Below are 15,971 nucleotides of genomic sequence, written 5' to 3' on the forward strand. Positions count from 1 at the left end.
TTCATGATCTAAAATTGTTGAACCCAATATTCAGTCCGGAAGGCTGTAAATTGCCTAGCCGGAAGATGAGGTGCTGTTCCTCCAGTTTGCGTTGAGCTTCACTGGAACAATGCAGCAGGCCAAGGACGGACATGTGGGCATGAGAGCAGGGTGGAGTGTTGAAATAGCAAGCGACAGGGAGGTCTGGGTCATGCTTGCGGGCAGACCGAAGGTGTTCTGCAAAGCTGTCACCCAGTCTGTTTGGTCTCTCCAATGTAGAGGAAACCGCATTGGGAGCAACGAATGCAGTAGACTAAATTGAGGGAAGTGCAAGTGAAATGCTGCTTCACTTGAAAGGAGTGTTTGGGCCCTTGGACGGTGAGGAGAGGGGAAGTATAGGGGCAAGTGTTGCAACTTCTGCAGTTGCATGGGAAGGTGCCGTGGGAGGGGGTTGAGGTGTAGGGGGTGATGGAGGAGTGGACCGGGGTGTCCCGGAGGGAACGATCCCTGCGGAATGCCGCCTGGGCAGGGGGGGGGGGGGGGGGTGGTGAAGGGAAGATGTGTTTGGTGGTGGCATCATGCTGGAGTTGGCGGAAATGGCGGAGGATGATCCTTTGAATGCGGAGGCTGGTGGGGTGATAAGTGAGGACAAGGGGGGCCCTATCATGTTTCTGGGAGGGAGAAGAAGGTGTGAGGGCGGATGCGCGGGAGATGGGCCGGACACGGTTGAGGGCCCTGTCAACCACCGTGGGTGGAAAACCTTGGTTAAGGAAGAAGGAAGACATGTCAGAGGAACTGTTTTTGAAAGTAGCATCATCAGAACAGATGCGACGGAAGCGAAGGGACTGAGAGAATGGGATGGAGTCCTTACAGGAAGCGGGGTGTAAGGAGCTGTAGTCAAGGTAACTGTGGGAGTCGGTAGGCTTGTAATGGATATTGGTGGACAGTCTATCACCAGAAATTGAGACAGAGAGGTCAAGGAAGGGAAGTGTCAGAGATGGACCATGTGAAAATGATGGAGCTTCATGAATAGTGTTGTTCCATTACAATCAACCCCATCTGAAGCCCGCATCGCCTTGTGGAAAGACCGGCTCACCAGTCTCGAACAACCCGCAGCGATGGAAATTCTACCGGATGAAAGCCTTCCCCCTGGAGCTAATTGCAACTGGGCAACCTAGAGGTGCCTTAACAGACTTAAGAACTGGTGTAGGTCGTTCAAAGGTGTCACTAAGCAAATGGGGATATACAACCAGCCTGACAACTTGTGAATATGGAACTGAGCCACAGACTATGCAACATCTCCTGCAATGCCTATCACTAGAGGAACCCTGCACTGTTGCAGATCTTGCCGAATTCAACAACAAGGCGCAAAAATGTGTCCAGTTCTGGCTAGGCCATGTATAGACTGTTCGTGGACACGATAAGAAGACCCATTGTGTAAGCATTTATCTGCATTTATCCTTATCCGCATTTGCTTCTCCCTCTCTCCTCTTTCCCTGGGGAGACGGCAGCCATGACAGAGTGGAGACTGGAATGGTTGCAGCTGAAGTGCAGCCCAAACGAAGGGGTTAACCCAGAAATGCCTGAACCTCTCAAACCAGCTCTGTGCAGTTTTGAAATCTTCACTGATGTACTGCTCAGGGGCTGCCCTGTCTGCCTTATACAAGTACTGCAGCATAATTTGCTGTGGAGTAACTGCCCAAACCAATGTGCTAAACTCATATGGCTGGAACCTATCTAATTGAGTCCCACTGATAAGCATGTTCATCGTTCATGATTTTGCTGTTGAGGTTTCCTGGGAGCATAACCCCTGAACTTTACTGTATGCTGGCAAAGCTCAGAGAAGTACTCTTCACAAAAGTATTGATCTGGATGGATATGTAAACAATCAAAACATTTCGAAATATTGAACTGCACTCCTGTGCAGTTTTCCTGGCACTAATATTTCCCCTTCCTTTCTTAAAATGTTGATTCTTTGCGGTGTGGTTTCACAGGTACTCAAGTACCTCAAATAAGCTGCCATTATTTACATGCACATAGATTAAAAATAAAACATACTTAATTCAGCACTGGGATAAGATGGTCCCTTCCTTCTTTCTCTCTCTCTCACCTTCCCCACCCCAGCATCTGTATCTTATTAAAATACAACTACGTGCTTCATTGCTGCCAGTTTACCAGGACTCCCTGAGAGTTACATTTAAGATTACTGTCAGCTGTGTACACATCAGTTATGTAAGTTAAACATGAGAATGTCCAACTTATCATATTACAGAAAGGATGTGATCACAGTGGAGAGTACACAGAAGTAGTTTACGAGGGTGCTGCTGAGGAAAGATTGGATAGACTAGAGTTATTTCCTTTGGAACAGAGGACGCTGAGGCTAGATTTAGTTCAGGTGTATAAAATTATTGAGGAGCTTAAATAGAGCAGATAAGAAGGGCCTATTTCACTTTGCAGAGAGGTCAATAACAGAGGCATAGATTTAAAGTAATTCGTAGAAGGATTAGAGTGGAGTTTAGGAGGATTTTTTTCACCTAAGGAATTGTCAGGGTCTGAAAAGGTGGTAGAGGAAGAATCCTCATTGCATTTAAAAAGTTTTTGGAAATGCATGTGAAGTGTTGTAACCTCCAAAGCTACAGATTAAGAGCTGGAAAATGATGTTAGGTTGGAGAGCTCTTTTTCAGCTGGCGTAGGCATGGATTGAATTGTCTCCTCCTGTGCAGATTTCTATGATTTTTAAGGGAACCAAGTTCGCCCAATGAAGAATGCACTTTTATTGCAGAAAAAAAATCATTTTTAATTTATTGAGACAAGTTATTATTCATTGGTATGCAATGCCTGAATTAAATTCCTCTCTCCCATTGCAACAATTAGAAATTAAAGTATTTTATTAATGTATTAGGAAGAAAACATTTTTTAAAATGAAAAAGCATGTTGATTGATTGATTGGATTGGATTGGATCATGAACACTAACAGACAAATATTTTAAAAATTTCACTGCTTGTGTGGCAAAACATCATAAAAGTAGTTTGTGCACAGAATGCGGATGTGTACATCAGATTTTAAATATAGTATAGATATTTACAGAAGACAGCAAGAAATACAAGATTTGTAAATATGTTACACTTAGGAAAAAGGACAATGATATGAGCTGATTAATTAATAAAGCATATCAGCCTCGTTGGTAGATTTATTACTTCCTGTCCAATGTAACTTTTCACAACATATACTTTCAGTAATATCACTATCTTAATCCTTTAGCCAAGATATTCTCATGCAACTGTTGCGTGACCTGTCCTGCCGACTGGTCTGTGTCATTGCATCTATAAATTATACTCCAGTTTTTATGACGCCTAACAAATTTTCCATGGCAAATTATTTTTAAAGAGTGCATCCTCTAGAGATGTTATCAATAAAGTGGGAAAAGCAGAGTAAGACAAGAAGCAAGTGTAACATATAAAAGGAAGTGAGCACTGTATACAAGACTTATCAATTATTACTAGCCTATTCCCCAGCAACACTATATACAGGGAAGGGACAAGACCACGTGCAGTCTTTAGGTGAAGCTGTATCAGAAGGAGGGATAATTGGACCAGAGCACAGATGTAATTCAATTCCTATTTTAGTCATTCATTCCCACTTCTTCTATAATAATCTGAATTACTTTTATTTATAGTAATTGACCTGAAGCATTAACTCCGTTTCTCCCTCTTTACAGATACTGCCTGAACTGCTGAGTGTATCCAACAATTTTTTGATTTGATTGCATTTATACAGTGTCTTGAACATATAATGTCCCAAAATGCTTCACCGAAGTGCAAACATATAAATGTCACTGAGCCAGAGAGAATCAATTTTAAGAAGAGCGACCAAAAGCTTAGTCAAAGATTTAGGTTTTAAAGGGAGGTCTTAAGGAAGAGAGAAAGCTGGAGAAGTTTTGGGATGAAATTCCAGAGTATTAGAGCTAGACAGATGAAGGCAAGGGACAATGATGGAACAAAAAGTGGAAGCGGGAAGGGTGCACAAGTTAGAGGAAGGTATTTAGAGTCCATTATAAAAGATTTAATAGCTGAGCACGTGGAAAACAGTGGCAGAATCGGACAGAGTCAGCATGGATTTATGAAAAAGAAATCATGCTTGACAAATCCACTGGCATTTTTCGAGGATGTAACTAGTAGAGTTGATGAGGGGGAGCCAGTGGATGTGGTTTATTTGGACTTTCAGAAAGCTTTCGACAAAGTCCCACATAAGAGATTGGCGTGTAAAATTAAAGCGCATGGGATTGGAGGTAGTGTATTGAGATGGATAGAAAACTGGTTGGCAGACAGGAAACAAAGGGTAGGAATAAATGGGTCTTTTTCCGAATGGCAGGCAGTGACTAGTGGGGTCCCACAGAGATCGGTGCTGCGACCCCAGTTATTCACAATATATATTAATGATTTAGACGAGGGAATTAAATATATCTCCAAATTTGCAGATGACACAAAGCTGGGTGGGAGGGTGAGCTGTGAGGAGGATGCAGAGATGTTTCAGTGTGATTTGGACAAGCGGAGTGAGTGGGCAAATGCATGGCAGATGCAATATAATGTGGATAAATGTGAGGTTATCCATTTTGGTAGCAGAAACAGGAAGGCAATTATCTGAATGGCTATAAATTGAGAGAGGGGAGTGTGCAACGCGACCTGGGTGTCCTTGTACACCAGTCGCTGAAGGTAAGCCTGCAGGTGCAGCAGGCGGTAAAGAAGGCAAATGGTATGTTGGCCTTCATAGCGATAGGATTCGAGTACAGGAACAGGGATGTCTTGCTGCAATTGTACAGGGCCTTGGTGAGACCACACCTGGAATAGTTTGCGCAGTTTTGGTCTTCTTATCTGAAGAAGGATGTATTTGCAGGGAGTGCAGCGAAGGTTTACCCGACTGATTCCTGGAATGGCGGGACTGACATATGAGGAGAGATTGGGTCGATTAGGATTATATTCGCTGGAGTTCAGAAGAATGTGGGGGGGAACTCATTCAAACCTATAAAATTCTAACAGGACTAGACAGGGTAGATAAAGGAAGGATGTTCCCGATGGTGGGGGAGTCCAGAACCAGGGGTCACAGTCTGAGGATATGGGGTAGACCTTTTAGGACTGAGATGAGGAGAAATTTCTTCACCCAGAGAGTGGTGAGCCTGTGGAATTCGTTACCACAGAAAGTAGTTGAGACCAAAACATTGTATGTTTTCAAGGAGTTAGATATAGCTCTTGGGGCGAGAAGGGATCAAAGGGTATGGGGAGAAAATGGGAGCAGGCTATTGAGTTGGATGATCAGCCATGATCATAATGAATGGCAGAGCAGGCTCGAAGGGCCGAATGGCCTACTCCTGCTCCTAGTTTCTATGTATTTCTCAGAGGCTGAAATGTGTTCTAGGCACAGGGGAGGGAAGGGTAGGGAATTTAAACAAGGATGAGAATCGTGAGATGTGTTGGGATTGAGGAGGTCAGCAAGTACAGAGGTGATTGATTAGCAGGACTTGGTGAGAGATATGTTATTGGCAATCGAGCTTTGGAGCTGATATTTATGGAGAATGAGGAAATGAGGATCTCGGAATAGTTGGGTCTGGAAGTGACGAAGGCCGGGGCAGAGGTAAGCAAGTTGCAAACAATCTGGATCAACCTGAGACAGGGGCCGAAGAAGAACATAATGAACATAAGAAATATTTATTTATTAAAACAAATAAGATGGGCTAAGGTGGGGCAAAGGTAGGTGCTAATATGTAAGTGGAGCAGGTGGTCTTTCTGATTGAGAGGTTATGGCATCAGAAGGTGAGGTCAGGATCAAATAGAATGTCAAGGTTGCGAACAATCTGGTTCAGTCTAAGAAAGGGTCAAAGAAGGTAACAAGTGCTTTTAAAATAGGTCCACACTCAAAATTTAGCTCTTTCTTACTTACTGCTTTTGTTTCATTGCAATGTGATAATTTTTATTTCATCATTCATTGATGGGATGTGGGCGTCACTGGCTAGGCCAGCATTTAATGCCCATCCTTAATTTCTCTTGAGAAGGCGGTGGTGAGCTGCCTTCTTGAACCATTGCAGTCCTTGTGTTGTAGGTATACCCAGAGTGCTATGGGGCAGGGGGTGGGGGGTTCCAGGATTTTGACCCAGTGACATTGAAGTAATGGTAATATATTTCCAAGTCAGGATGGTGAGTGGCATGGAGGGGAACTTCCAGGTGGTGGTGTTCCCATGTGTCTGCTGCCCTTGTCCTTCTAGATGGCAGTGGTCATGGGTTTGGAAGGTGCTGTCTAAGGAGCCTTGGTGAGTTCCTGCACTACATCTTGTACATGTACACATTGCTGCCGCTTTGCATCGGTAGTGGAGAGAGTGAGTATTTGTGGATGGGGTGTCAGTCAAGCGGACTGCTTTGTCCTGGATGGTGTCAAGCTTCTTGCGTGTCATTGGAGCTGCACTCATTCAGGCAAATGGAGAGTATTCCATCACACTCCTGACTTGTGCTTTGTAGATGGTGGACAGGCTTTCTGGAGTCAGGAGGTAATCCCACAACCTATGATTATCTCAGCAGGGAGGTCTTAAGCTTACAATTTGATCGACGGTTCAAAAAGGTTATTAAAATGTTCTTTGATGTGGGGTCGTGAATACAAGTCTTTTTATACAGGATTAAGTACTCGAGAGTATTTAAAAGTTTTGAATGGGTTTTCATTTAACTACACTAAAGGCCGTTATTTTATTTCATCTCAACATGGCTCCTGAGGACTTCCCATGCCGGATACTGGATGAGTTGGCATGGAGGGTAAGGTGGTGGGTGGGGTACATGGGTTAGCATGAGTTGGCAGTAAGTAAGCATGGGGGTTATAAGGAACCATCGGGGTGATTTAGAGGACATAAATTGGGTCATGGATTGGGTCATGGGGGCAGCTGGGGAGGTGAGGAATGTGGGCCAGAAAGCCTAAAATTTAAGGAAGCAACTGGGACGAACGAAGTGGGCCTTTTGAACAGCCCACCTCAGCAGCTGCTGCCTCTGATCTGTGTCTGGTGGTGGCAGGCCTGACTCCATCCCCCCACCCTGAGCAAAAATCGGGTCCAACAGGGTACTTTCCCTGAGGCGTGTGTGCTGAGCCGGAAATTTCCCAACTTGCGCTATGTGCTTTTGAAGTGAAAATCCAAACCAATGAAAGCGTGTGTTTGAGAACTTTATCTGGTAAAGGAAAAGAGCCCAAGCAGCTGCACATTATCTTCATCACAATGGCATCAGATACAAGTGGTGTGATGATATATTTATCTATAATTTATACCATTGGGTTATGTGTTTGCAAGCAATTAAAAACAGCTGGAGACTGTTTTTCCATGAAAATAATTCCCCTTTTAAAATTTGCTTAATTTCTTCTAAAAACAGGCAGCCAATGATCCTAGATAGCCTTAACTAAGCAGACACTGCAACTAATAGTTTATACAAACATTTCAGAACTCAGGTTATTCAATGTAAGTAAAATTAAATGTCACAGTATATTATAATTTACATGTCTCAGATTGTATTATTACAGCATTTAAAAGTTTCATTTGCTCTTTTTAGTTGTAGCATTTTATCATTGCTGAAAGGATTGTAGTAATTAAGGAAAATGGCATGCTGCGCAGGAAGCAGTAGTGTGTCTAGCAGGGAGATAAATATGACCCAGAACTTTTCAGAACAATGTTACAAAATATAAAATGGCAGTAAAATCATTATTTTGAAAAGTATTACAGCTTAACTCTTAGGTACAGCCTGTTAATTAATAAAGAAAAGTTAATCTTAGAGTAACCCTTTTTCACTGATCAGCTATTGACCAAACAATCACAGACAGATCATTTAGCTGAACACTGCAAACATCTCCCAAATCCAAATGACCAAGAACAAAGATTCTACATTGCATATGGAACTAACCCTTTAATAAATGCTAAAACAAACTTTTCAAATCCTGAACAGACTCTCAAATCCTGGACAGATCTTAATTTAATTAACTCTGCCTTGCTTCATTCAACCATAAATGGGCCAATTCAATGTACTAAGCTAATTTTCAACCATACTCATTAAACTCTCTATTTGACTTTGCAATAATACGTCAAGAAAGGAGACTTAGTGTTTGAGAATAAGATACAATATCTAAATGGCAGTGTCCAGTAGAACAATTCATTCGAAAAGAGAAGTCATTTAGTTTTTTTTCAAGAATATGCAAAAGGAATTGATTTTGTCTGACAGTTGAGTCTATGAAGCAAATTCTTAATGCTTTAGATTTAAATAGCAAGAAAAAATTAGTATTACTGCCAATAATTAACATGTATTACATGGTTTTCCACAGCTGCTAATACTCCTAGTTAAACAAAAGAAACAATAATTAAGCCACACAAAATGTGCCAAGTGCTAGTGAAGTCATGCGAACATGTTGATTTTACTTGTGCCACATTGGTCATGCACTCTTGTAAGCATCAGTCAGCCTTCAGAGAACAATAGTGGCAAGGGAAACAGACAAGTGCTTGATGGCATCATCAGCTTCCCAACATTTCAGTTGTCCTCCCGCATTTGAAGCTAACTAATGACTATCTTTTCCACAATGAAAAACACATATTTGAGATGTTTACATAATAGTTTGATGCATGATATATGGAATAAGTATCCAAATCTTTGACTTGATGCTCCTTCATTTCACAAACTATTTTAGTGTAACTAATTGCAACTGTCGTATCACAGGCTGATGAGAATATATGGGTTACAAATATTTAGGTTACAGAACAAAAACAAAAAAAATCACAAAATGGGATAGTAAAGATATAAATAAAGGAATTTCAGATGCTGGAAATAAATAAAAAGAGAAAATGCTGAAAAAAGCAGTGGCTCCAGCAGCATCTATAAAGAGAAAAGGTGGATTAATAAAGGATTCACCAGAGCTGGAAATGGGGTAGTATGAGTGAGGGCTGTACTAAGTGGGTTGGGGAAGGAGAAAGAGAATGGGTGCCTGTTGTTCCCTTCTCCATTCTGTTTAGTTCATCCCTATGAAAGGGCTTTTGGGGTGAAATTCAACTTCGGTAGTAGGGCAAATCCGTTTTACACCCCACTTGATTTTCTTTTGTATTGTGTGATGAAATCCGTGTGTTTGTGGGGCCAGTAGGGGAGCGTGTAGGAGCTGTTACCTGAAGTGATGGCTTGTCGAATGTTCTTGTTGAGTACACTGACTTTGGTTTCAAAGCTTGTATGTTTTGAATCAGGCCCTAATTGAAAGAGGGACTGAAACTTCAGGTTTCTAGAGACACTGAAACTGACTGAAACCAGATAAAAGACAGTCATCTGAACTCACATCACTCAGTGTTGCAGTGCAGGCCGGTTGAAAAAAAATGAAGGCTGGGCCCAGGAGTTGGCAACAGGCAAATACAACATTGTAGCAGCTCTTTCTGTTAAAGTTATTGACTGACTAGACCTAGCTATACAGTGCACAGGGTTGCCACTGAGGGTTTGGATAAATACTGGTGGATCCATTCCATCAAGACTGTCATGAGAAGAGCAGAGGTGGTTCTGGAGAAGTGAAGACCCATGCCCATGGAACTAGGGTTGGTTGGGAGCTGATGTTGGATGAGAATTGATGGCTTAAAGAAAAAGAGCTGAAATTCTACCAAAAATATGAAGGACTTTGATGGCTGCAATTGGTGTCATGTATGCTCAGTGGACTGCTTAGTGATCTATGAGATCTTTAGTGTATCTATTACTTAATGTGTAAATTATAATTTAAATTGACCACAATTTGCCTATTAATTCATATTTGATTTAGGTTTGATTGTTAAAGAAAAAGTTATAAAAAGTAAAAAAAGTGAAGACCAGGCATTAGCCCATTGTTAAAAAAAAATTTTCTTCCAGTCTTTGGGGTAGAACCTTACTTATTAATCTATTTCTGTACTAACCTGGTGTCAGGAAACTAGTAAACTGGTAGAAGATTTCAGTGTCCTTCTTTTGCCCACTGTAGCCCACAATACTGCCCACGTCCAATGGAAATGTCTTTATGTGTGCGCCTGTGGCCAGTTCATGAAGCTGTAGAGCATGCTTCACATCATGGAGGTAGCATAAAATCAGAAAGTTGTTCTTGACACATCCTGCCCATTCTGAAAACACAGATCACTTAAATAGTAAATACATTGGAAAAACAAATGACAGAAATTTAATTATAAACATTGACCTCAAGTAAGGCAACAATCCAAATTACCCTTTTGTGTATTTTTGATGATTCATGTATTGCTAAAAAAAATGTTAGTGCACCTTTTTCACAAGTGTGCAATAATTTTATCACAATCAGAGGTCTTTGTGCAATTATTCATTTTACATTAATGACAACAATGCACCTGTCAAGGCCTACAGCGAACACAAGCTAATCAAATACTTAGCAAAATTCCAGTATAAAATTTAAATGTTTTGAAAGTAATTAATAGCAGGAGAATTTATTGAAGATTTTCAGGATTTGCTTTATAAGTTTGACACAATGAAGCTAAACTTTGACAATCAACTTTGTGAAATCTTAGCAGTATGAAAGACTTCACCTGATGTGACTTGACCAATATAGCATGAACATCTGTGTATAAAGAAATAACAAATGGATTTGGTTCAGCACATTTATTGGGGTACACTCTGGCATCTCCTGTTATGGGCTGAATCAGAAAATAACACCCAGGCGTGAGCTATAGCAAAAATCGTACATACTCAGATTCTTAAGTGTTGCATACCCTACAAAGGGGTTAGAATTCAGTATAAAATTCAGGTAGTCACAAAGTAAGCTTAAGTTTAGCATAATAACTAACAAATTCAGGAAACTCTTGCAAATGCTGGGTGAATTTTATACCACCTGCCGGCACTTTAGAAGGCCATGGTGGGGCCTTCTAAAATAAGAATTGGTGGACTGCCTGCACTTAGGCCTACTGAGGAACGAGGCGCTTAAAGCAGACCAGCAGCTTTCAATGTGCGGGCTGTTGCCAGGCAGGAAGATGCGTTGGGGGGAGGGGTGGGCTGGTGTGGGGTTCCTTGTGCCTGCAACCCTCCCAGCCTCTAAAACCCACCCCCCAAACTCTTCCCCACCTTGCTGGGAAGGCCTGACCAAAAGTCCCTGATTTACTTGAAGTTGGGAATCGATCACTCTTCTTCCTGGACAAAAACAAAAATACCTGGAAAAACTCAGCAGGTCTGACAGCATCTGCGGAGAGGAACACAGTTAACGTTTCGAGTCCGTATGACTGCTTGCAGATTCAGAAGTGACCACTATTCATTTCTGGCGCTACTGAGACTACAGAAACAGCTCTCGAGGGCAGTGCTTCTTCCCAGATGAGGGTGGAGGACCCAATCCGAACCAATTAAGGCTGCGCTCAGCTTATAATCGCTTCAGGGCAACTGGGTTTCTGGTCAGTACGGTGCCGACGGACTTTTCGGTTGGGAGGGGCCGGGTAATTTATCCCTTGTAAAATCCACCCTACTGCCTATCTTGGGTAATGTTTCCACTGAACTTTGTAATGAGCTCGAGAAACAGAGGGAAGGTGGCTGGCTCTTGATTGTGCAGGTGATCTACAACACTTTGTTTCCTTGAAGCAGATATTTGAAGTTCAATCAGTAATACTGCTCTCCTGTGACCTTCCTTTTGACATAGGAGAAGGAGAACTTCCTAGTGATCCTTTCCTTTATACTGTAGGCTAAAGGTTTAATCACTTCCATCCTAGCATCCCCAAGGTTGGTTGGAATCAAGGTCGCCCAATTCCTGTATTTTCAGTCATATCTATTTTCATTTCAGATTTCTAGCTTCTTTTCCTTTCTTTATATTGTAACAGTGATTACACTTAAAAATATTTAATTAGATGTAAATGCTCTAGGATCATTGAAAGGTTCTATATAAATGCGGGTTCTTTTCATTCTTTATTTCAGTTTTTCACTTTCTATGTAGGATTTACATCCAAAACATTGGCCCCAATTTTGTTGGACCAGACTTCTTGCTGCAATGTTAAAGACCTTTATCCTTCAGCCAAATTTGCACGATAAGTCACTAGAACAGCAAATTCATAACAGCATGGTAAAGGCAGTAGGACATCTGGGACCATCAGAGTAACACCTTAACTCAATGAAATTTAAGGGTTGAGAAAGAAAAACAGGAATGAAGAAGGAGCAAAGTGAATCAGGTGGTCACAGTCAAATCAGCACAGAAAAGGAAATAAAGAGAGGGAAAGAAGGATTGGATTGAGAGAGAAAAGAGGCAGAAAGGAAAAGTAACATTAACATTTTAAATCTCTTAAAAAATGCAATGTGACTCAACAATTTAAACTGTTCAACTTTCTGGGCCACAAGATTGATTAGCATTTCATTAACAATCATCACTTTAAGAAGTTAATTACAGTTAAGCACAAGCCTAATTTTCTGCTGTGAGTTTAACGTGCAAATCTAGCAAATTCTTAAACATAATTGAGGGAAGGCAGCTACCTAAGGGTAAGATACCATTTGTCAGAGGAACACGAAGCAGGGTAAGTTGACCAGCAAGTTATGGCAATTTGCAACTCATGACATTATCTTTTCTTCGGCACAATTTACTGGCCAATTTGCACATTAATAACGTCATGTATCGTGAACTCACCACTAGTTTTCGAGGAAGATTTGGGCCATTAAGTTGCTCTTTTTCCTTTTCAGGTGCTGATAGGCCTGTGTATTGCCACAGCAGTGCTTTGCTTGTTGCTTTTCTACAGTAAACTCCTTTTTTAAAATCACAATTCTACAATATATATTATCTAGAATATTAAATTATACTTAAAAAGTATGAATAGAGTTTTGTGTTCTATTTAAAAACTGCCATGTCTGGAAATAAACCGTTTTTGCTAATGGTATGTGAATTACATTACTAAGGTTAAGGATATACAGATGGAGGGTAGTGATTGATTAATCACCTTGAGCACATGTAAAGATAGAGACTTGGGGCTGCATTATCATCCCCAGAAATGACATTTTGATTTGGTTTTGTAAGTTTCCTTTCGAAAATTTTGATCTTTTGTTGCAGTGCCCCACCAGGGAATGTCACCCCTTCATGTCTTGATTTTTGTTTAATTGATTGAGTTTTGTTTTTCTAAAAAGTCTATAAAATGAGACTTAGTGCCCCTCTGAGGGGCTGTCAATTTAATTAGTTCATTTGTTAATTAGTTTATTTTTGTTCCATTGGTTTAAGCAAAAGAGTATAAAGAGAGTCTTGGCCCCTTTAAAGTGTTGATCTTTTGATTACTCAAAAGAGTGTAAAGAGAGGCTTCAGGAACTGGTTAGTTCAGTTCACTAGATGTGTGTGGTTCAGAAAAACACCAGTATGGGTTCAATTCCCATTCTGGCTGAGGTGGACTTGAGACTTGCCTTCTTGCCTGTCCCACCCTTGATGTGGGATGGGGCCCCTCAAGCTGTATAACCACTTTTCTCTCTTTGTCGAGGCTGAAATAGCTCAGTTGCAAGAAAATCTAAAGGCCCCTGGTTCAATGCTTGGTTTCAACAGCTCTCATTCTCATTTCTGTAATGTAGTGGTCATCATATTTGCTTTACATGCGAAAAGTCCTTAATTCGAAACTGTGCAGAAACAAACTTGCTCATCTAAGTCTGAAGAAAAGTTCCACAATTCACATTTGTTGTTGAACATCCACTGAATATAGTATCCTATGTCCCTGTAAGGGGTGGTTCTTTAGTTAATTAGTTTATTTGATTATTTGTTTTGCTCAAAGAGTATAAAGAGAGGCTTCTGGGGCACTGGGTTAGAGAGAAGACAGACATTTGTAATGTTTCATTCTGTAAATAAATTTAGTATTAAGTAGAAGATTGGCATCTGGTTTCCTACTTCACCAACTGGCTTCATAGTCTCAAGGGAAGGAGGAAAATAAACAATCCAGAAGTGAAAGAATAAGAATATTTCAATTTCAAGATATAAAGGACTAGGCAGAAAGTAAGTGTGGATATTCTTTAGAAAAGCTGATTATGGTGAATGGCAGCATACCAGATAGAAGTCCTTTCCGGAACTTGGATCAACCTTCTATTCACAAGTTCCATTGATGTTTGCTGGGAATTTTGAGAGAAAGGGATTATTTTACAGAGGAATTTATATTAATCCCTTGCTAGCAGTAGAGGCTATGGGAGTGATTGTAAAACAAATCCATAAGCACCAGTGCTCACTGCCTACTTGTTCCTCTTGCACTTGCTGAGCATCTCCTTAATCTTGCTGAAACTCCATGTCACAGTGTGGATGTGTTATTCATTACTGGAAAATCTGTCAGTATGTATGAAAGTACAGTCAAGCAAGTAAACAAAGAAAATGCCTTCAACAATTACATAACAAGCATGTAGCTTTCAATGTTGCCACGTCAAATCAGCGTCTGGATCTTATACTATGCAATTTCCTTAAAACCTGAGATGATAACCCATTGATCTAGCATTATCTGTTCTCTCACCACTTTAGTTTGCCAAAGATGAACTTATTTGGAGAGAGGGAGAAGCAATAATAGTCAGATCACATGGCTTTTAGCTTTAAAAGATGGTCTAACCACTCTCAGCAGAATTCAAAGGAAACATTTAGCGCTTTCTACACAAATTTCATAATGGTAGGACATAGAGTGCTAGGATCTGAGATTCATGTAGCTGCTTCTACACCTTCAACTCATCAATTTCCTCAAGGATTTTTTTTTGATGATGGCAACTGTCAATGAGTGTTAATGCAAATTTCACATTTAGCATGCAAAGTTTCTAGCATCTGGGGTCAGTCTCAAAACCTTTAAACAAATAAAGTGACAGTTCTATCTGTATCTTATTCATTCGTGTCAATCTGTCAGCAACTGCTGCTATCAAAGAGACTAGAATGAAGTTGATCAATAATGCACAAATCCATGTGATGCAGATCACAAGAAAGAAATCAACTTGGCATCTTTCACAACCTCACAAGGTCACAAAACACTTTACAGACAATAAAATCCTGGAACTCCCTCCCTAACAGCACTGTGGGTGCACCTACACCACATGGATTGCAGCGGTTCAAGAAGGCAGCTCACCACTACCTTCTCAAAGGCAATTAGGGATGGGCAATAGGTGCTGGCATATAGCAATGCCCACATCCCATGAATGAATAAAAATAAGTACTTTTGAAGTGTAGTCACCTGCAATGCAGGAAATGCAGCATACAATTTGCGCACAAGATCATCTCACAGATAGCAAAGAGATAATGCCTTTAATAATGTTGGTTAAGAGATGAATATAAACAAGGTCAGAGGCAAGAGTGCTACCAACCAAGTCAAGGCTGTCGAGGCAAAGAAACATGGTACTGGGATCAATGTGCTCAGTTGCAATGAGTAACCTTTTCAGCCTAATACTGAAGTTTTCAATGTTACACAATCTGAATTCATTAGTGGTACAATTATATAATAAATAGCCGTTGGTATGAAAGCAAATTCTGTTACTGGGAGGAACACCTCGATTGAAGATTTTTAGAGTAGCTCAACAAACTTTCCTAGCTTGTTTTTGTTTCAAAATCTCAGTCACGCCTCTATCTAGTGACTTTCTGCAGAAGGCGCACAGGATGTTAAAGGCATCAAAGGGGTCTGTCCTCTCTATAGTAATCTACCTAACAGGTGATTTACATGTTCCAAGGGAGCCACGGGCAGTTTGAGACACAAACGGGTGAATGTAATGGGTCAATGAATGATTTTATTGCCACTATCTCATTGGTGCATTTTCCTCTTGTTCTCAAATTCCTCCAGCGCCCCATCTCAGCTTATTTGGGAAATCTTCTTCAATTGCATACATAGGGCAGGAATAGGTATTTAGCTCCTCAAGCTCATATCGTCATTCATTTAGATCATGGTTGATCTGCAACACAAGTACGTTTATCCACCTTGTGTTCTAGCCAGTAGCTTCCATTCCCGATTCCCCACCCTGACTACTTCAGCATCAGTGACAAATTTATTTATTATGCCCCTGCATTATGAATT

General features: G+C 40.8%; 1 protein-coding gene across 2 annotated transcripts in view; it reads right to left on the bottom strand.

Annotated features, from left to right (window-relative positions):
* Nucleotides 1-15,971, bottom strand: part of LOC144680932 (prolyl endopeptidase-like) — a 130,697-nt gene that overhangs the window by 65,455 nt on the left and 49,271 nt on the right. For both annotated transcript variants that reach the window (XR_013576648.1, XM_078542491.1), the window contains exon 9: nt 9,909-10,106. Coding sequence is in view for 1 of the 2 variants with exons in the window: in XM_078542491.1 (XP_078398617.1) it covers nt 9,909-10,106 (198 nt within the window). In the remaining variant the exon portion in view is untranslated. The remainder of the gene's footprint in view (nt 1-9,908; nt 10,107-15,971) is intronic.

This window comes from Cetorhinus maximus, chromosome 5, assembly GCF_964194155.1.
Source record: "Cetorhinus maximus chromosome 5, sCetMax3.hap1.1, whole genome shotgun sequence".
Lineage (NCBI taxonomy): Eukaryota > Metazoa > Chordata > Chondrichthyes > Lamniformes > Cetorhinidae > Cetorhinus > Cetorhinus maximus.